General features: G+C 35.4%; 1 protein-coding gene across 2 annotated transcripts in view; it reads left to right on the forward strand.

Moving 5' to 3' along the window:
• cass (apoptosis inhibitor cassowary) overlaps positions 1 to 20,312 on the forward strand; it is a 238,578-nt gene extending 218,266 nt beyond the window's left edge. For both annotated transcript variants that reach the window (XM_069840839.1, XM_069840840.1), the window contains exons 9-10: positions 2,145 to 2,295; positions 10,366 to 20,312. In XM_069840839.1, the coding sequence (XP_069696940.1) occupies positions 2,145 to 2,295; positions 10,366 to 10,448 (234 nt within the window). In that variant the 3' untranslated portion in view covers positions 10,449 to 20,312. The remainder of the gene's footprint in view (positions 1 to 2,144; positions 2,296 to 10,365) is intronic.
• Positions 20,313 to 23,731: the final 3,419 nt, after the last annotated feature.

The raw sequence follows: 23,731 nt of genomic DNA on the forward strand, positions 1-23,731 counted from the left end.
TACTGTTTCCAAAGAATGAGGAGGCAGTACAGAATTAACTATTGCTTCAGCCTTTGTTTTTACAGTTGACACTTAGCAGCTATTTTTGAATTAGGAAATACATATTTAAAAAACCCAGATGTACAATTCATAAAATTATAGCTATTATGATGTCTGACAACGTGGAAGGCAAGAGCACCCTCTGCACTGCACACCAAATCATCAACTTTTGGATTCTGTTTGATAAAATAATTTCACTTTTTCTGACGAATTTGCTCCCCTCACACATCTGGAATGCTTCTCTGAGTTGATGTGAATTTCTAAATCTCTAGCACCGTGGTTAGCCACTGAAACATATGTACCAGATTGCAGGACATACATTCTGCTTCCCATGTCGTTCAACCAGGGTGAAAAGACAAATCTTTTCCGAAGTTTGTATGTAAAATGACATTTCCTTTTTGGCATTTCAATACAGATCTGAAAAAATTACATAAGATATTAGAAGACCTACGGTACAATTTTTAAACATCAGGCTTAACGTGTGTTGTATTTTCGCACTTTAAATAGCTTTAAATATAATGTTCTGCTTGCAATGATTTTAGATTATATTTTATGCAGAACACACAATGCATGCATAGAAGCAGATATCAAGATATCACATTACTTGTCACTGGCAGAACTGGCCGCTGGCCGGAAGAAGACTGTAAAGTCACTGCCTCCTAGATTGTACCATCGATTTAACATAGAAAAAAGCTGTATGAGCAAAGATTATAAATACTACCGATCATCTGCATTCAACATGAAAGGAGATAAAGTGCGCGACTTCTGTCTCGAAAGTGATAATTTTGCTTTCAATGAACAAATTGCGGACAAACCAATGGATTTTCAAAATTGTTTGCGGATGGTCATTTTTCTGCCCAAAATGAGGACATATCCGCAAAAATGAGGACAACCTTGATGATGACAACCTTAGGCCTACTCAACATGATTTTACATATTTGTATCAAGTTTGAAGTCCATGAAACAAGTTTAATAAATAGTTAAGACACAAAATGGGTGAATGGGTAAAATTTCTACACATTCATACGTAAAATTTAATGGAGATTCAAAATATGTAAACCTTAAAATAGAGTGCCATTTAAAAAAATAAAGTTTACTGCCACACCCTGTATGCCTGAATAACTGACTTTTTTCGAACACTGGTATTATATTGCATGGTTTATCTCCAACAACAGCTTTTGTATAACATTTTTCTTTCTCTCTCTCTCTCTCTCTGTCTCTGTAAAATTAAAATTTTGTTAGTTATGAGTAATATTCCATACACTTTACTTTACACTGAGTTCACTTGTGTTTAAGTTTTATTTTAGCATACTTAAGGTTCTATTATTATGTAAATGTGTGATATCAAGAAGATTTTAAGTGAAATGAAAAGAAAAATAGGGAGAAGGTGAGGAATGGATGAGTGAGGGAGGCGAAGGATTATATAGAAGTGTGGAGAATCCCATGAGAAAGAGAGAGGGGATTAATTGTTCTCTGTTTTCCGTAAAATGAGTTGAGTATAACAAGGACATAAGTAAATGTCAGCCATATTCTCGAATTACCAACATTCTACTTGTAGGTATTACTGAGTAATGATGGAATTTACAGAAAATAGCAAGCAATTATATTCTGCTTCTAGAGTACTCTTAACTCTGTTTCTTTTGAGGACTTTATGCCTGTTATTACAATTGGCTGTTCTTGTGTAACAGTAAATGAACAAATTTATGTATTTATTTATTTAAATTTAAATATACACAATTAAGAATATAGTTACAAACAAGAGAAATAGAAATGAAATAATACAATCAATATAAAAAAGGAGATACAGTAGTATTAACAAAATTTGAGACCGAATGAGCAGCGCTCGTGTTCAATGTTCGCATGTTAACAATAATTTTCACCACAAATACTTTTGAAATTTCTTGACTTCGTCTTCTTTTTCTTCTTCTTCTTCTTCTTCTTCTTCTTCTTCACCACCACCACCACCATCATCCTCCTCTTCTTCTCATCGTGTCCTCCTTGAAGTTTCTTGACTTATTAAGAGAAATTTAATTGTTTCATATACATGTTTGAGCTACAATATACACAGAAGCAAATGAACATTGTTCTAATTCCTTATTTCACAGAAGGATGGCCCAGTCCCAGGTCAGAAGCGCCACACACCAATCACATTCAGTTCAGATTCATCTCTGAACAAACAGTCCAAAACTGACAAGTCACAGAGAGAGATTTACCAACCACCTAGTGGGAAGTACAGCAACAAGGTCTCCAGTTATGGTGAGTTGGAAATTTGGAAAGTGTACTCTACAGCTTGGAAAGAACTATAATACGATTATTTCAACTTCATCCTATAGTAAATTACTGACAGGCGAACAGGAAGTTTTTTAACCTTATGTTGTGCTTAATTTTCATTTTGATATCATTTGGAAAATTCTGAAGACCCAAGATAACAGTAGCATGATTAAGGACTTCAGTGTATCGCATCTCTTTCTCATTCCTCAACCAGACATGGAACAGTTGTTGTCAATTTATGTAGCACCATGTCACTGAAGATAATGGATTTCTGATATTTGTGTATGTTTGTACACTTGGTCAAAATAAAGTGGCCAACATCTGAGAGACTAAGTTCGAATTGGGTATTTCTGTGAGCTCTCGCAACAGCCAGGCTTTGTTCAAAAGATTGCGTATATTCTTCTAGTAGTTATAATGGGGAACACAACTATTAATCACTAAAATTTTCCAAGAAAATAATTCATATACGAGATTTAAAACAGACAGATCGTTCAGAGTGTTTAAACGGTGAATATTGTAACACAAACACTATATACTGTATAACAGGTTCTCAAGTGGAGTATGACCATTGCTCATTACATTGCCGTTCTGATTGCAGTAAAACTCTTAGCTTAGTTTGTAGAGCGATAGCTAAGAGTTTGTGAGGTTGTAAGTTCAAATCTTCATGGAATTACTAAACTTTATTTTTGTTGCCTTTTAAATGCATCAGTGACACTACAAGAGGTTTTCGTCATTTTTTTTATCCTTAGAATACTTTTCGCTTTATTATTTTTTTTTTGTGTTAATAGAAACTTTCCACGCTAGATGGAAATAACACTAAAGACGACAATTAGAGGCTTTCATATTAAAATGCTGTGTTAATTATTTTATTAATTCCTGCTGCTTTGCACTCTATTGCCTAAGTAACATTCGGTAAATATTGTGGCGCCATATTGGAAGATTTGGTTGCCTCGGAAGTTGCGCATTCATGTAATGCAAGGGAAGGTGCGGACCAGAGGAAGCAGGGAGCGGGGACATCTAGAAATGTGTCCCTCTGGAAGTTTCGCAAAGCCACGCGAACCGAAGGTTTGAGAACGTGTGATTTAATAAATAAAAGGGGCAAGTGTGTGTGAGGAGTTAGTTAGTTTGTCAGCTATGAGAGAGCTAGCTAGTCTTCAAGCAAGGTGAACCTGAGTTCGATGTGCAGTGAACTTGAGTAGGTCCGCAACTGTGGCAGTGTCCAGATAAGTGCGGCATATCCAGAAGTCTTGGGTTCGAAGTGCAGTGAACTGTAACTGGAAGTCTTTGGTTCGAAGTGCAGTGAACTGTATCTGGAAGGCTTGGGGTTCGATGTACTATGAACCTGAATGAATGAGCTAGAAGAACTAGCTAAGGCAAACGAATTGTGAACTGAGAACTGACAGTTTTGTTTTGTGAACATTAGTTGAAATTAGGAGTACATTGTTGTACTTCTCAATAATACACGCGAATTGTCATTGTCGTTCGGTGGAATGCAATAACGACTACTGTGTTACTGTGTTGAGTGGAATACCCATTGTTGACGGGTGTGTGATTAAAATTAGAAATAAAAGTCTCATTATTGTTGAATAAAAGTTACAATATGTTGACGGTTAAATAAATTGGCAATAATTAATTTGCAAGTTGTGCTACAGGAAATATGATTATTATACTAATCTAAATCCGTGATCATCAGGGCCTAAACATAGTAATTGTAAACGAGAAGGAAAACCATAATTCTGATGACAAAATATATCCTGATTTCCTGGAATTATAACCACAAATTTTCACCAATTTTGTAATTATCTGTAAGTATAGCTCGCGCAAGAAATGATTACCGAAAAGCAATGGTGGTGTTGCTGTCTGTTTTGAAGTGTGTATGTTGGCACACCAAGGGAGCGAGAGGTGTAGTCTGATGGAAGTACTGTCTCTTCCAAGAAGATGAACAAATGAGGACATCACTGTGGAAATAAAGAACATGGCAAGAGAAAAATTCGAAGCTAATTAAACGCGCAACGTATGTTTATGAATGAAATAATAATACCGTGCGATACAAGACACATATTCACATGCAATGAAACAAACTAAAGTCGTAATGTAACTATCACAACGCAAGACTGATTCTATTGACGTCATTTCTCTTTCGACTGTACTCTTGAATATCATTCAAGCTATCTCGTGACCTTTCCTGTCACCCACTCTTCTTTATCACATTGTTTCATTTGCATTCCTTCTGTCGGTATTCCCTGCTTGCGAGATCTATAACATAAATTAACATAAGCAAAATTATTTGATTATATTACACTAAAAGGAGTTGTAAAAAATAAAAGAAAGGACAAAACAAAAAATTCACTACGGAGATTCGAAGCATGCATGCTGTGGAGGTAGCCCAAATCAGCACCTTGTATTATGGAGTTAACTAAAGTGGCGCACAGAGGTTTACGGTAGTGAACTGCGTGCTCACCCAAAAGGACTTAGAAAATGTTCACTTCCCAATAGACCGGCCACTTTCATTTTGACCAAGTGTAGAAAATTTTCACTGTTCAATAGGCTGGTCACTTTCATTTTGACCAAATGTACAAGAAAAAGTAAACATAATTATTAGATATTTTCATTTTGAAAGGTGGTATTGACCGATAAGCAGAAGTGCAATGAGTATAAGATAAGTGGGACCGTCTATTTGCTTATCATATAATATATAGTGTTACTTACTTACTTACAAATGGCTTTTAAGGAACCCGAAGGTTCATTGCCGCCCTCACACAAGCCCGCCAACGGTCCCTATCCTGTGCAAGATTAATCCAGTCTCTATCATCATACCCCACCTCCCTCAAATCCATTTTAATATTATCCTCCCATCTACGTCTCGGCCTCCCTAAAGGTCTTTTTCCCTCCGGTCTCCCAACTAACACTCCATATGCATTTCTGGATTCGCCCATACGTGCTACATGCCCTGCCCATCTCAAACGTCTGGATTTAATGTTCCTAATTATGCCAGGTGAAGAATACAATGCGTGCAGTTCTGTGTTGTGTAACTTTCTCCATTCTCCTGTAACTTCATCCCGCTTAGCCCCAAATATTTTCCTAAGCACCTTATTCTCAAACACCCTGAACCTATGTTCCTCTCTCAGAGTGAGAGTCCAAGTTTCACAACCATACAGAACAACCGGTAATATAATAATATATAGTGTTATTAACTATATTACATTTTATTGATTAACGCTTTTGGCATGATATGCCATCATCAGATCATAAGAAACTATCACTTTATACATGCTTAATATTGATACAACAGGTTAAATGCAGTATATTCAGATAACAATAATATGGTTACACTTAGCTATATAGGCAATGCTCGTTGGTTGGATATGTCCTAATTCAGCTATTAGATTGGACAATGTGTGAATATCATTATACCATAATATGTTACAATTGAATACAAGAACAATAATTGAATAAAAACTATAAAAACATTGACACTTGATATAAATTCTTCGGAGGGAAGATATCACTTTTCGTGGTTCACTTTTATGCGTTTATTGTAATCAAGCAAGTTGGGAGCATTCATGGTTGCAGTTAGCTATTTTTGCTTTGTTTGTGAATTACGAGGGGGGTCCAGGAAATAACGACCGTTCGCGCATACCCGCCGTGCAGCTGACTCCCCTTCCTTGTTTGAAGGTCAACTGGCTTCCTTAACATGTGTTCTCATAATGTTGTGAGTACTGGTTGCAACAAGTCGCCATTGTGCATTTTGTGTTACTTCAAAATGAACGACGTGATTGATAATCCCGTGGACTGTGAGGTGAGGAGTGTGATTCGATTTTTGAATGCCCCACATTTGAAACCTGCAGAAATTTACCGGCAATTGAAAGAACTGTATGGTGATACTGTAATGAATGAAAGAAATGTGAGAAAATGGTGCAAAATGTTCAACAATGGGCGAACAAATGTCCACGATGAAACTCGACCCGGACGCCCATCACTCATCACAGAAGACCTGAAGACTAAAGTGAACGACAGAATCTTGCAAGACAGGCGCACATCACTCGACGAATTGCATATTGCCTTTCCTGACATTTCTCGTTCTTTGCTTGGTGAAATTGTGTCGCAACATCTTGGCTACCACAAAATCTGTGCACGATGGGTTCCACGGCAACTGAGTGACCAACACAAAACTCAGAGAATGGCCTCAGCATTGCCATTCTTGATGCGATATCACACAGATGGAGACGCCTTTCTTGATCAAATTGTGACTGGTGATGAGACCTGGGTGTCTCACAACACCCCAGAGACCAAGCGCCAATCACGTCAGTGGCATCATTCCTCATCACCCAAGAAACCGAGAAAATTCAAACAGACTCTCTCAACACAAAAAGTCATGGCTACTGTCTTTTGGGATCGCAAAGGTGTTCTTTTGCTGGATTTCATGCCAAAAGGCACTACGATCAATGCAAACCGTTATTGTGAGGCTTTACGAAAACTACGGCGAGCCATCCAAAACAAGAGGCGAGGAATGCTTTCGAGAGGAGTTGTGCTTCTTCACGACAACGCCCGCCCGCACACTGCTGCTTCAACTCGAGAATTGCTGGATGAATTCGGTTGGGAAATCTTTGATCATCTGCCCTATAGTCCAGACCTTGCTCCTAGCGATTTTCACCTTTTCACTAAGCTGAAAGACTTTCTGGGTGGTACGCATTTTGGAAGTGATGAAGAGTTGAAGAAGACAGTGCACACCTGGCTTAATGAACTGGCGGCAGAGGAGTATAACACGGGAATTCTAAAGCTGGTGAACAGATACGACAAATGTTTAAATGTAGGTGGTGATTATGTAGAGAAGTAAAGGAAGCTTCAATTATGTAACAGACTTTGTTTTTTCAAATAAATATATATTTTTTTTAATTATTACAACAAAACGGTCGTTATTTCCTGGATCCCCCTCGTATGTTGCTTAAATTGCAATAGATATATCAAGTATTACCAAGCTTAATGGCATTAAAATTGGGTTAAAATTAATAAATATTAAATATTAAAATAACAGCTTGAAGTGAACATATATTATACAGTTTGTTCAGGATGTCACATCTCGAAGCTCAGTCTGCCGAGTGTACTGTAAACACGCGAAATTGAAATGTATTGTCAATGTTCAAATTAAGTATGTACTTGATCTCGAGGTAAATGGTTGTGAGATATTGACTTATGTGCTGTAGAGGTTGTTGAAGTGATGTATTCTATTCGGCTGCTCAGCTGTGACTGACTTTCGGGTTGTGCTCAATTATGTAAACCTTATGCTAGTGTACATCAGGAGGTACCGGAAGTGTGGGAAGGGGTGGGGGAATCTGTGTGGAAGCTTGCATGTGTTGTTTTGTAGAGATTAATCCAAATAAATTGAATAAGGGATTAGTAATATTACTTATTTGTTCATTTATGATAGGAGTACCCTGATTGAATGTTTTTGTGATGTAATATTGTTCCTATGTGTCAGTTAAAGAATTGTCGTTAATAATTTTTACTATCTTTAGTGCATCTTTTATATTTGTTAATTCATGTCCTTTGTCTATGAGATGTTTAGCAAATTTGGATTTATTTCGTTTATATTTAAAGTCTGTTATTGTATTGTATTGTATTTATTAACATTCCATGGTATTCATACATTGCTTTACAGCTAGAATATGGAACAAATCAAAAAACTTAATACTATTATAAAGTCTTAATTTATAGTCACAGTCTAGATGAAATATATACAGACGAGATTTACAATATAGTCTACTAGTGCAACACATAGTTTTAATATCAATTTCATGAAGTGTTATTGAATGTCATGAATTCACCTACAGAATAGAAGGCGTGAGAAATTAGGTACTTCTTTAATTTGGCCCTAAATAATCTTATGTTTTGAGTTTCATTTTTTATATAGATAGGGAGGCTATTAAAAATTTTTACTGCCATATAACGCATTCCTTTTTGATAGCACGATAGACTTGCCGATGGAGTATGAAAGTCATTTTTTTGACGTTATATGTTCATTGTACCTGATTTTAAAATTACGGCGCTTTTGACCTATGTACGTTTTTGGACAGTTCTTGCAATTTAATTGGTAGATTCCACTATTTTGGTAGGGTTCGATATTATTCGTTCTGTTATGGATTACTTACTTACAAAAGGCTTTTAAGGAACCCAAAGGTTCATTGCTGCCCTCACATAAGCCCACCATCGGTCCCTATCCTTGCAAGATTAATTCACTCTCTATCATCATATCCCATCTCCCTCAAATCCATTTTAATATTACCTTCCCATATACGTCTCGCCCTCCCCAAATGTCTTTTTCCCTCCAGCCTCCCAACCAACACTCTATATGCACTTTTGGATTCGCCCATACGTGCTACATGCTCTGCCCATCTCAGACATCTGGATTTAACGTTCCTAATTATGTTAAGTGAAGAATACAATGCATGAAGTGTCATTTATATTTGTTGTTAAAAATGTTATGTTTTATTTAACGACGCTTGCAACTGCAGAGGTTATATCAGCGTCGCCATTTATATTTGTTACTGTTGCTCCAAGATATTTGAATTTTTCCACCTCTTCGAAGGATAAATCTCCAATTTTTATGTTTCCATTTCGTACAATATTCTGGTCACGAGACATAATCATATACTTTGTCTTTTCGGGATTTACTTCCAAACCTATCACTTTACTTTCTTCAAGTAAAATTTCTGTGTTTTCTCTAATCGTTTGTGGATTTTCTCCTAACATATTCACATCATCTGCATAGACAAGCAGCTGATGTAACCCATTCAATTCCACACCCTGTCTATTACCCTGAACTTTCCTAATGGCATATTCTAGAGCGAAGTTAAAATGTAAAGGTGATAGTGCATCTCCTTACTTTGGCCTGCAGTGAATTGGAAAAGCATCAGATAGAAACTGGCCTATACGGAGTCTGCTGTAAGTTTCATTGAGACACAATTTAATTAATCGAACTAGTTTCTTGGGAAAGTATAAACACCATGAATGGTATATATGATGATTTACTGGTAGTTATTTTAAGTCTACAGAATTATCTATTATTTTTGTTATGCATTATTAAAGGAGAAAAATTCATTCCGGCAGTGAGGATCGAACCCAAGACCTTCACTTCTACGTACTGAATGCTCTACCACTGAGCAACGCAAATTTTTTTATGCTCGACCATGCCGAAATGTAGTAATTAGACACCTGGTAGCAGCCCTTTAATGGAGCTCATTAAAGTACACCTATTCATTAAAGTTCAGGTGTTCCACCAATCAGAAAACACCATTGTAGCAATATGAAAGCGCAAGTATCGATTATTCTCGGATATGCAATCGAAAGACAACTAGCAAAATGTCACGGAGGCTGGAAATCCAATACTGTCGCAGAAGGTTATGTTCTGTTACTATAATAATTAGCGTTAATTGTAAATAATATTCAAATAAATTCAATTTGTCATCTCGTTTTTCAATGTCTAAATCAATTTCAAGGTTATATCAAGATTAATGTTCATTTTACTCTCTAAATTATATTAAGGTCAATGACATTTGTTCCTCGGAAAAAATCAATACTTTCGCGTCTGCGCACATCTCACAATTTACGAGATATTGCACGAGATCAGTTCCGCTCCCCAGTCAGATAAGAATAACATGAATACTTATGAATAATTTCAAGTTAGAAATATGGTCGAGCATAAAAAGTCGTATGAAACTTTTCTATAATGGTAATTAAGATGCTCGTATGAAAATTATGAAACTTGCTTGCGCTCGTTTCATAAACATACTCGCGTCTTAATTACTACCATTATAGGCTCGTTGCATAATGTACTATTTTTATTCTTATCTTTCGGGTAGGCTTTTAATGAGAGATGAAACTGGTATTAAGGTTTCACTTGTTATTGTATATAAAACTTCACATTTCACATCCAAAGTGAGTGCACTGAAATCTTTATCTCTGAAATTACATTTATTATCAGAACTTATGAAGTTTGAAAAAAAAAATTGCTGGGGATACTAATGTTCTAAACTATAGTTTTTTCTCCCATAACAGTTCCATCACAACAGCGTGGGAGAGGTCGAGGGAGAGGAAGAGGTGGTTTTCGTGGCAACAGAGGCTGGAGACGTATCTACTGAACATGCAATTAAGTCCCTTAAATGACATCAATACATCAATTACAACCCCAAGACATGAATTCTTTAATTAGTGATATTTTAAGTAGAAGAACTGCCTGCTCTGCAATTTCTGGAATTATAAGTATCATGACTACAACCACCATTTAAAAATTATGTTGTGCAAATTACTAACAATTAAGCTTCGTTAACGGTAGCAAATTTTATTGGAAAGAGATTGATGAACAACACTAAATCACATTGTTATAGAAGCTTTTACAAAGTATGATTAACGTTGTGTTATTTTGATACCAGTATTATGTTTTGTATCATACCAAAATTCGTAATTCAGTTATATTAAGATCCTGCATTGCTTTTAGACATGAATACATATTGAAGAGGGTTTTTAGCATTGTTCTCTTAAGGAAGTGTCACATGAGTGTTGTAACGAAGCTGTCATCAGATATGGAAGCAGTAACAAAGATCGATTGAAATCACAAAAGAGAAGTTCAACATTTTATACTCAGTCAAGTGCACAAGTAATTCGCTTATGGACTTATGAAGACTAATATGATGGACCAATTACAAAATCAGTTTTGAGTTTGTGTGCGTCTGTATGTGTGTGTGTGTGTGGGTGTGTGTGTGTGCAGAGTACATATATCTTGTCTTACCTATATCCTTAACCACATCTCTGTCCAAAAATTAAAATAAGTTAATCGAAACTGGCCTCTGTATATTTAGATTTCTTGTTTCAGGTTTATCCTGCTTCAGATTTTACAGCAAGAAATAGTTTCGCAATATCTTGATGGTACTGTTTAACTGTGAGAGATTGTTTGACTGTTTCTGCATCACGGGTGATGGAATTTATAATGCAGTATGTTTTCAGATTCTACTGGGATGGCCATTTGTCATTATTTATCTGTGATGAAGTTACTAGCTTAATTCAAGATTTGATTTTGCCCAAAAATTGTGACATGCCGGTCTCAGTGTACTTATGTCCTAGGTTGCAGTTATTGCCAAGATGTTAACCTAATATTGTGATGTTCTCTGGTAGATGACCTGCATAATTTTCTGATTCTATTTTGTAGAGTTAAGATGTATGTTGAAATAATTATTCAACAGCACAGTACGAAAGCCAATATGTACTCATTTTTTTATATTGTGCCTTTTCTTTAAGGCTATTGTGTAAGGAGAGTTTTCTTTTCATAAAATGTGTGTATTACTCTTTCAGCACAATGGCCACCCTTTTTGTTAAATACTGTTGAGTTCGTCTGCCATGATCCAATAATTGTTTTTTCATTTCTGATAGATCGCAAGTTGTTATCAAACAGTTATAATATTAATGATACTAAGATATGAAATATTGCAGTGAGTCATCGAAATACTGCAAATAAATATCTGTTATCACTTAGTACTGACATTTATAACAACTTGAATGTGTTCTTAGTTAACGTAGAAGTGCAGAAAGGTTAAAGAAGTATCAGTTATGTTCATGAATAACTCTTTCAGCAACAAAACGTGTGTTTCTTATATTATGATAACCAGTTGCTACTCTTTAATTACCTGTGTATTGTATTATGAAAGAAAAGGACCTATTATTGTTATTATACTTACTTCCTTACTTACTTACAAATGGCTTTTAAGGAACCCGAAGGTTCATTGCCGCCCTCACATAAGCCCGCCAGCGGTCCCTATCCTGTGCAAGATTAATCCAGTCTCTATCATCATATCCCACCTCCCTCAAATCCATTTTAATATTATCCTCCCATCTACGTCTCGGCCTCCCTAAAGATCTTTTTCCCTCCGATCTCCCAACTAGCACTCTATATGCATTTCTGGATTCGCCCATATGTGCTACATGCCCTGCCCATCTCAAACGTCTGGATTTAATGTTCCTAATTATGTCAGGTGAAGAATGCAATGCGTGCAGTTCTGTGTTGTGTAACTTTCTCCATTCTCCTGTAACTTCATCCCGCTTAGCCCCAAATATTTTCCTAAGCACCTTATTCTCAAACACCCTTAACCTATGTTCCTCTCTCAGAGTGAGAGTCCAAGTTTCACAACCATACAGAAGAACTGGTAATTTAACTGTTTTATAAATTCTAACTTTCAGATTTTTGGACAGCAGACTGGATGATAAGAGCTTCTCAACCGAATAATAACACACATTTCCCATATTTATTCTGCGTTTAATTTCCTCCCGAGTGTCATTTATTATTTTTGCAAGAAAGTGTAATAATTATTATAGGTTCAATGTCTAAATATACTGCATAGCACTATGCAGCATTAATTTTATTTTCATTAACCTTTCTGAACCCCCCTAGATATCACTTTTAACTCCCTTAAATTCATTGTTATTATTATTATTATTATTATTATTATTATTATTATTATTATTATTATTATTATTATTATTATTATTATTACAATCGAACCTCGATGCAACAATTTTCTGGGGACTAGGAAAATTGCATTGATATATCGGGGTTGTATAGAGGAGATGAAATTTTGCCAATATTTATGTTCTGAAAGAGAATATACTGTAGTAAAAATAAGTATAAAATAACATTACATGGTGTGAAATAACATTTTCCCACCATTTGATTATCCTGCTTGATGTACATATTGATTTAACATTCAGACCTTTTTTCATCAGATTAGTACTCTGTTGCTGAATATCTCGAAACCAAAACACAAATGTGTTTCTTATTGTTTCGAGCAGGATTATTTTACCACTTGCGACACTGCCATCTATTTCTTAGTGTTCCTTTATGAATGTTGTGAATGTTGACTATGCAAACCTATAGATTTTAGCTACTTCAGTCTCTTCAATTCCCTATAGTCTCCAAACTGATCATTAATAAGTAACACTCGAATGTGAAAAGTTCCAGGTGCTAAGGAAGACAGAGGCAGGAACCATAATGGCAGATCCTGTTTTTTTTACGACGCTTTATTAACAGCTATGGTTATTTAGCATCTGAGTGAGATCAAGGTGATAATGCCAGAAAAATGAGTTCAGCGCCGAAAGTTAATGGGTTGAGGGAAACCCCAGAAAAACCTCAACCAGGTAACTTGTCCCAACTAGGATTTGAACTCGGGCCTGCTCGTTTCACAGTCAGGCATGCTAACCATTACTCCACAGCGGTGGATGGCAAATACTGTCGTCACGCAACTCTTGAAACAGATATAGTTCTATTGTAACACAATCCTTGCACAAAACAGTCAACAAGAGTATGAAAGAAGGTAGACAAAATAACGAAAAACATCTTGAAGAGGGTGATACCAAGTGAAAAGTGAAACAGTATTGAATATGAAAACCAAGTAAATAAAATAATTATTATGTTTTTATCATTTCATCGAGGTTTTTCCGAAATTTGACCATCATTGTAATGATGGATAAAACTTATTGAAGTATAAAAAATATGCTGGAACTAGTCAAATTTATTGTTGCAACAGGGTTTATTGTTATATCAGTTTTTGTTGTATGGAGATTCGACTGTATTATTATTATTATTATTATTATTATTATTATTATTATTATTATTATTAAAAACAATACCAATGGATGAACTACTTAAAATCAATTATATGTATTACGTATTACTTTCCACACAATTTTTTCCTCTACATAAAGTGAATTTAAATGTTCAACTAGAACAGGAAAGAATATTAGCTTAAACCAGCGGTTCCCAAAGTGTGCTCCGCGGAGCCCTTGGGGCTCCGCAAGTAAGTCTCAGGGGCTCCGACCGCGGATGACAAAAAATTCTGCTTCTGCTAGTCTCTAGTGCGAAAAACGTAAGCTACTTCCATTAAGCGAAAAGTGCTTTCTCAGAAAGTAGTTTGATTTCTTCTTGCTAGATAGAAGCAGCAATAATAGATCTACTATATTCATCAGTAGGGAGCAGATTTTTATGTGCTAAAAAATTTAAATATATTTATTTTTTATGTGCTAAAAAGTACAAAAATATTTTCTAAAATTAAAATATATATATATATATATATATATATATATATATATATATATTTTTTTTAAATATAACAAAATACCTTACTTAGCTTGAAAAAAAAAAATGTTACTAGGTACTCACCAATCACACTTGAGTATCAGTTGCTAATAGTTGTCCGAGAATTGCAGTGAACAACAAAGGTCATTTCCAAATTCTCTATCACAAATGCATGCCCATTATCTCTGAGCAACGACTTATACTGTGAAAACGATCTTTCCACATCACAGAACGTCAGACGAGCATATTTAAAGAGAGGAATGTCACAAACACCTACACCGTCAATTTCACCTACAGGCACACCCTCCAATACTTGAGCAACTTTACACATTTTTTATATCCACTGTTTTGCCGTGAATGCACACGTGAAGCAGCGGCAATGTGCTTGTTTCCAGACAAATGTTGGGTTACCTGAGAGCTCTGATCTGCACTTACTGATTTACCACATGGTTGGCAAAATAACACTTTTCCGTCGGTAGTAAAAATGTTTTTAAGTTCATCTACATATTGCTGTAGACGCGATCTTAAACTCGATTTGATTTTAGGCATCTTAAGAGGCTAATATACACACGTCTTAAGGTAAAAACATGTTTCTGGCTACTGACTATCAATGTCTGAGAAAAGCTTCCTATAGCGACGCCACCACGTCTACACTACGCAGCTTATGCTTACGGGGAATCACAACAAGATGTATTTCCTCACAATATCTCTCCTTCTTGTCCATGTTAATTTATTCTCATATAATAACACTTGATATGCTACCTAGCAGTTCTCAGAACTTGACGCGATACTGTTACAAAAATGGATCACGGATACATCACACAGCCCATAGAAACACGAAGCAAAAAAGAATTCTTAAAAAAGATAACGTATTTCTGAGTGATATAATTGATTTAGTTTTAAAATATTTAAAAGTTCTTGTAAAAATTATTTAAGTAAAACAACTCCAATCTTTATGTGTTTATAATAGATTTCCTGAAAATATGTATTTATATGTATTATATCTGAACTGCGACCGAACACGAGCGCTGCTCATTCGGTCTCAAATTTTGTTAATACTACTGTACTGTATCTCCTTTTTTATATTGATTGTATTATTTTATTTCTATATCTCTTATTCTGTATATTTAAATTTAAATAAATAAATACATAAATAAATAAATAAATAAATAAACATTTTTTTGTGAAAATATGTGTTTTTATGTGAAATAAAATTCGGGTTTTAAACTTGAAACTTGACATTGGGAATTTTTAACTTTGTTAATTGTGTTTTATCACACGCAAGAAATTACATAGGAATCCGCTCCTTAGTCATCAGTCATCAACCAGTGCTCAGTCAAAGGATAACAACAGCTGTAACCTTACTTTCGAAGAAGATAGTGCGAATTCTTTGGGATTGAGTTCAGAATATGCTACACATGATCCTACTTCAGAATTTACGATGCCTAGTGTAGAAGTACAGAAAAGAAAGTAAAAAACGAAAATATTGTGATTCATATTTGGATATGGGATTCACTAAGTTTGCTAATGGATGTCGTCCACAGTGTGTGATATGTAACAAAGTTTTGCCCAATAGTTCTATGCTCCCTGCCAAGCTTGGGCAGCATTTCGAAACTCATTCTGACTTCACAAATAAAACTGCATTCTATGCTCCCTGCCATCTTAGGCAGCATTTCGAAACTCATCCTGACTTCACAAATAAAACTGCATTCTATGCTCCCTGCCAAGCTTGGGCAGCATTTCGAAACTCATTCTGACTTCACAAATAAAACTGCATTCTATGCTCCCTGCCAAACTTAGGCAGCATTTCGAAACTCATTCTGACTTCACAAATAAAACTGCATTCTATGCTCCCTGCCAAGCTTAGGCAGCATTTCAAAACTCATTCTGACTACATAAATAAAACTGCATTCTATGCTCCCTGCCAGCTTAGGTAGCATTTCGAAACTCATTCTGACTTAACAAATAAAACTGCATTCTATACTCCCTGCTAAGCTTAGGCAGCATTTCGAAACTCATCCTGACTTCACAAATAAAACTGCATTCTATGCTCCCTGCCAAGCTTAGGCAGCATTTCGAAACTCATCCTGACTTCACAAATAAAACTGCATTCTATGCTCCCTGCCAAGCTTAGGCAGCATTTCGAAACTCATGCTGACTTCACAAATAAAACTGCATTCTATGCTCCCTGCCAAGCTTAGGCAGCATTTCGAAACTCATCCTGACTTCACAAATGAAACTGCAGACTACGTCAAAAGAAAATGTGACGAACTCCACGCAGTTCAGACAAAAATTTTATCTCATGTAAAGACAAATAACTATAAAGCACTGGAAACGTCGTATTTGGTTAGTCATGATCTGAGTCTTACTGGTAAACCTCACACCTTTGCCGGAATTCTTATAAAACCACTATTAGTGAAGGCAGTGAAGTGCATGGTGGACAAAAATTTCAAAGTTGATCTCCAGTGTGCCCTTATCAAATAACACTGTGCATAATGGGATCCAGGATCTATCAAATAATGTTTAAAATATCATAATTTCCTGTATAAAAGAAACGCAATTTTTGCTACAACTTGACGAATCCACGACGTTGCCGGATTAGCTGTGTACTGTTTGTGCAGTACGAATTTTCAGATTCTTTTCATGAAGATAATTTGTTCTGCAAACCATTGCCACCCTCTACAAGCGGTTCTGAATTTCTTTTCCCTGATAGATGTCTTCATTGAAAACTTGATACCGGTACCATGGTATTATTATGATGTACCGAAGTACACCATAATAATATTATGATATGCGTAAATAATCACTTAGTCATTCAAGACGGTGCTCATCCTGTCGGATCCCGGCCACTTAGCCACTCGTAATGAGTGCACCTCTGTACATAGTGCGTTGGACATTGTTCCACTGTCACATATTCTGTGACACAGTACATGAGGGTAGGCCACCAAAGGGAAAACTGAGAGATAGAACTTAAATTGAGCGGATTCGATCTTGCATCGGAACTGGAATCCAGTGTGGCTTAGTGGATAAAGTGTCAGCATGTAGAGCTGAAAACCTGGGTTCGAGTCCTGGTGCCGGAGAGAATTTTATTTTTCTCTGTTCTATCCATCCTTCATCGATACCACGGAGCAATTGCATTAATGGATGCACAGATGGCGCAAAGACCGTGGTAGGTCCTGTTGCTGGCGGTGTTACAAGGATCAAGAAAGTTTAAAAAAACTGCACAAGTAGTCATTGTGTACTACACCGATGCACCCTCGCAACGAAAAAAAAAAATACCAGCGTTATTAAGGCATGTACTAGACAACGTCGTCTAAATTATCAACTTTGTTAAGGCACGACCTTTGCAGAGTAGGCTACTCAAAATTCTGTATGAAGATATGGGAAGTATACACAAGTCATTGTTATTAATTATTTATTTCACATGGTTGTCGCTTGATAAGCGTTGTCTTGAGTTTTGAATGACCAAAAGAATTTGCAAGCAGATTATTTGAATGATCAGGAATTGTTGTGCAAATTATGTTACTTAGCACACATTTTGTAAAAAATAACGAATTCAGCACATCCATACAAGGGAAACAGAAGACTATATTCAATGCTAATGACAAAATTGCCGCACCGAAGAAAAAAAATAACGTTCTACATGGAAAGAGTCTGGAATAAGGATCTGACATGTTTCTCATTGACTTCAAAGTTTACAGAAGAAAATAACATAACAATGAATAACTCATTCATAGCAATAATAAAAGAGCACCATGATAATTTGCTTCAAAATATGAATTCATACTTTCCAAGGGAAACTCAGGAATCGATTCGAAAGAAATGTGAGTGGATTGTAGATCTATTGTTAGTGAATTCAAAACCAGCAGCCTTCACTGCGGCAGAATATGAGGTCCTTATAGACGTGGCTTACAGCCACTGTCAGGCATCATTTAAAACCACTTCCCCAATTTTGGGTTCAGTTAGGGGAGGATCTTTCGATATTAAGATCAAAAGCTACATTGCTTCTACTGCCTTTTGGTACTACATACCTCTGTGAAATGGCCTTTTCGAAGTACACGGCTATAAAAACATAACATCAAGCTCATTTGGATGCAGAAGACGATATGCGTCTTCAACTGACTTCTGTGACACAGGCCATTGACAAACTTTTTCGTAAGAAACAGTACATTCTTCACATTAATTCGGGTGTAAATGTAACATTGTAACATTTTTTACATACCTTAAGTACCGGTACTACTTATAATTATCATTTTGTACTTTTAAATAATTTTGTCTCTAGTTCTTTTTTACTATTATTTCCTTGTATGTATGTATGTATGTATGTATATACTTTCGTATACATATCGTGTGTATTATGCTTCATAGAACATATACAGATAGAACTAAACATTTCTTGGGGCTCCACAAGAAACGTTTGCTTCAAAAAGGGCTCCGTGGCTGAAAAAGTTTGGGAACCACTGGCTTAAACTAATATAAATTCCTTGTCACATCCATGCACTCTTAAATTTGCGAGTAATATCTTATTTCAATATCTTGTGTTCCTATATTTTGAACAACCTTAATTAAATCTGGAATATATTTATTTTCATTCTCTCTAAAGCTCTCTTTGAAGTCTTTATTATAGCCTTCAAATGTAACTTTAATAGTTTACTGTGGAATATTATTATCTTCCTTTGCAAGCAAAGTATGCAAAATGCTGATTTTCTTCTTTGTGTTCGTAAATTGAGTTCCTTTTCGAAAAACGGATATTTAAATTATGTTTCACTTTTCTAACAAATAACATGCGTACTTTATTCCCAAGCATTAGTATAATTTTACAACATTTGTGGTTGAAGAAAGAACTGTAAGGCATGATCGAAATTCAGTGGAATGTATACAGAACTACAATAAATATTTTTTTTAGAGATAAAAGTAAACCAGTAGCAATAATAGTGTTGTATTATTGTGTTTACATTACAGTTAATTCTGTAAGAATTTTATTTACTGCTTGTAAGGTTGAAATTTATACCTAATATGTAAGTATATATTTAAAAGTTAATCACATCACAATTGCTCAGTTTTCGATTATAATACCAACATTTAGGAGTAGATGTTAATATAATATAAGAATCACTGTGGCCTATTTGCAGTGGCCCGAAATAGAATCTGATGGTGATGCTTAGAAGTTCTATGTTCCGACTGAAGGAACAAAAGAGCATAGTAAATAGTAAATGTTCTGTTTAAAAACAGTTCAGACAACTGTGCTCAACGTTACAAGGAAAAGATATAACACTACAATTAGCCAGTCTCTTACAAACGAACACCTTCATTACTTATAAATGTTGAAAATGTTTGTTTGTTTATTTATACATAAAATATGAGCGATTTTTGTAGGTAGTATCTTTGCGGGTTTGCTGGATGCCATCAGAATTAATCTTCTTCTGTTTTCAGAGTCGCAGCAATTATTGTCACATAAATGTTCCCTAATAGTTTTTTTCCTTGCAGGTGTGGCTAGTAAGGAGAAGAGTCGAAACAAAAGACTTCATTCAATATGAGCTGCTTCCCCTCATTTTATGTCAAAATATAAGATTTTCAGCAGTGTGTTTGCATAAACTTCATGTAACTCATCCACCTTCATTTCCGCCTTTTTCATAGCCAGAAGAGACAGCTGTTGTAATAATGCTCTAAAGATAATTTCTAGGCTTTTTGGTTTTCGAGCCAGATGATCTTCCTGCTGTACACTTAATTGTAAGGTGAGTCATGAACAGTACCCTTTTCCCCATCCGTTCCACTGTTCTATTGTCTAAGAAACACGTGTATGTAAAACGTAAATTGGTTGTAGAACATTGTCAAAATTGTGCATCAGAAGTATTAAATAAAAGATGAAACATGAAATTGTGTAGATTTTTAATTTTTATTATTTTTAAAGTAAATCATGAACAGTACCCCTTTCCCACCTTTTCCACTATTCTATTGTCTAAGAAACAATATGTACCATTATGTAAAACACAAATTATTGGTTGAGAAACATTATCAGATTTGTGCATCAGAAGCATTAAGTAAAAGTTGAAACGTGAAATTGTGTAGACGTTTAATTTTTGTTAATGTTGTTTTGTTGTTATCATTATTATTATTATTATTATTATTATTATTATTATTATTATCATCATCATCATCATCATCATTATTATTTTCGTCATTCACCCATATGAAGCCTGTTGTGTAGACCAATTTAACGAGAGTTGTAGCCCAGGGTGTGGCATAAGAAGTTCTACACTGCACCTGCGTTGAACCAATGAGATGATGATGGAGCTTCGGATGCTACAGGAGAACCGTAGTTCCCAAAGAAAACTCCTATGTTAGTTACATGGACCACGGGCTTGCCCAACATGTCATAAATGTGGGGTATGCCAGGGATAAAACCTGAGTCCACAGGATTATGAGTCCAGCACTCTAGACATTGGACCACCATCTTTGTTGTTTCAATTCATTTATTCATGCATTCACTCACAGTTTTCTGCCCAAAGGCAGGTCTTTCACTGCAAACTCAGCATTCTCCAATCTTTCCTATTTTCTGCCTTCCTCTTAGCCTCTGCATATGATCCATACATCTTAATGTCATCTATCATCTGATATCTTCTTCTGCCCCAAATTTTTCTCCTATTCCTTCCAGTGCATCTTTCAGTGGGAAATTTCTTCTCAGCCAGTGACCCGCCAACCAATTCCTTTTCTCTTCCTGATCAGTTTCAGCATCATTCTTTCTTCACCCACTCTGTCCAACACAGCTTCATTTCTTATTTTCTCCATATCCACATTTCAAATGCTTCTAGTTGCTTCTCTTCACTTCTTCGTAATGTCAGTGTTCCTGCCTCATACAATGCCACACTCCACACCAAGCACTTCACTAGTCTCTTCCTTAGTTCTATATCCAGAGGTACGCAGAAGATGGTTCTTTTTCTGTTAAAAGCTTTCTTTGTCATTGCTGTCTTCCTTTTGACTTACTACTTATAGTACACCCCAAGTATTTGAAGCTGTCCACTTGTTTTACTGCCTCATTTAGAATTCGCACATTACCTTTTTTATTTTTCTTCCTGTGATCATGGTCTTCGTCTTATTTGCATTTATCTTCATCTCATATTGCTCATAGCTGTCATTTAGCTCCAGTAATATATCCCTTAGTATCGTCTCCTTTTCTGCTAACAACGTCAAATTCAACAACGCCATGAGGATTTTCCAAAACATAAACAAATATCTCAGGATTCTCAGGGACATTTTTTTAGAATTTTGTCTGAATCTCGCTCCCCTGAGGTGTTTTCTGTTGTCACTCATGACTTGAAAATTTAATGAAAGTACAAAAAAAAATCTTTGGTACACCATATGCTGATAGTTGTACCTTATCACAACAAATAATTGCAGTAATTATTATTTATTTATTATTCGTAATGTCGTAATAATATTTGATTTGACTTGGAGGATGAGGGGAGCATGGTACAATAAATTTGGCATGTGCAACACTAAAATCGCTTTGCTGCATATGTTGTATCCTAATAATGCAAATCGTATAGTGTCAATATTCAGCAGTAATACCGGTAATTAACCATTGTTATAGAATATTTCGCCATTAGAGATGATTTTTAATCATACTCTTATCCTCTAAAGTATTAAATAACGCTACTGATTGTCTTAAAACAAGACAAACTAAGAACTATACTAGTCTAATAATAATAGTGATAATAATAATAATAATAATAATAATAATAATGTCTCAAACTGGAAGACATACCGGTAGTTCACTTTCAGGAACTAATTAGAAGGAATGAAATCTGAAGGAAAAATACGGAACTGAAAACAATCAACTTGCCAAAGTAAATGAACCAGCTGAAGAATGTAGTTTGAAAACAAACTTCTTAATTGAATAAATCCAGGCTTTCGAGAAACAAGATTGTAAATTCCATTAAATCGCACTGAAAATCTGCATACTGTTATTTAACAAGTCATAAGACTGTAATATGCTTGACACGTTTATAATCTTTGTACTCGATCAGTAATACAAAATTAAACAAAGAATTTTCATGATACACAATGCTTAGTAATGGAACTATTCATCATTTAATAGAACTGTGAGGCAAACCTAGTGGCAAAAATTGTAATGATGCTCCGAGTGCCACTTTTGATCTTCCTATGCGCCAACGTGTGTAATCATGTAAACAATGCTCAGAACAGAGACTGATGGCGGGCTTATGTGAGGGCGGCAATGAACCTTCAGGTTCTCTAAAAGCCATTTGTAGGTAAGTTGTTGTTTAGTCAACTGTCCGAAGACAGGTCTGAACCTCACAAGTGATACCAAAAAGGCTCTACTTATTAGGCAACTAGACCAGGAGATAATGGAGTAGGGTGGCCAGTTTCTTTCCCCCTCCACTGCATACAGCGCCGATTAGCTACATATTACACTAATCAGACTCCAGATGCATACAAGCAGTTGTTCTTCCTCTGACACATATTGTCAAGTGAGATGTACTGCTTGGTACATATCAGCCAGAACTTCAACCAGAGGCACTGTAGGTAAGTACAATAGTGCAATACATAAATTTCAAGAATGAAAAATAAATTGAACTAAATAATAATAGGCTAAATTAATCAATAATCGAAAATACAATAATAAAAGTAACCAGAGCTGGAAATTGATTCAAATGAAAAAACATATTCAATCACCATTACTGATTTCTTCCAACACTCAAAACCTGTAAGTAAAAGAACTAAGATTTCTATATCTTTATAGTAATAGGACTATTTTAAAATGTTACCAAATATTCCTTCGTTTTACAAGTTCTTAATAACTTCACCTCTCAGATATATCTTTGAACATTTATTGCAATGTTAATGATAACTCAACTGGAAAAAAACACTACTAATACAGTGACACTGATAAACAATGAAATACTCCTTTAAATAAAATTAAGTGATCTTTATGTATTGAGATGTGCTGATAACGAATATGACATCTCTTGCAAAACACTCTCATTTTAAAGTTTTATGGTTTCCAGTCTCCGCATCCGGCTTAACGTTTGGTCCCGAACAAATGGATAAGAAGTTTTTATCGATCTTATATTTTTATGAATGGCACTTAATATTTGGTAAAGGAAACATTTCGCAATAGATTAATGTCATGTTCTCTGTTAAAATAATTATTTTGTGAATTGCCTGCTTAGTAATGTGCTAAGTTTCTTTCTGATTGCTTTGCGAGTAGCCATATTTTGTGTTCATGTACTGTATGTTCGTGAAATTGTGAATCTACATAAGTGTGTATTGTGAAGTGGAATG

The sequence above is a fragment of the Periplaneta americana genome, chromosome 12 (genome assembly GCF_040183065.1).
Source record: "Periplaneta americana isolate PAMFEO1 chromosome 12, P.americana_PAMFEO1_priV1, whole genome shotgun sequence".
Taxonomy (NCBI): Eukaryota; Metazoa; Arthropoda; class Insecta; order Blattodea; family Blattidae; genus Periplaneta; species Periplaneta americana.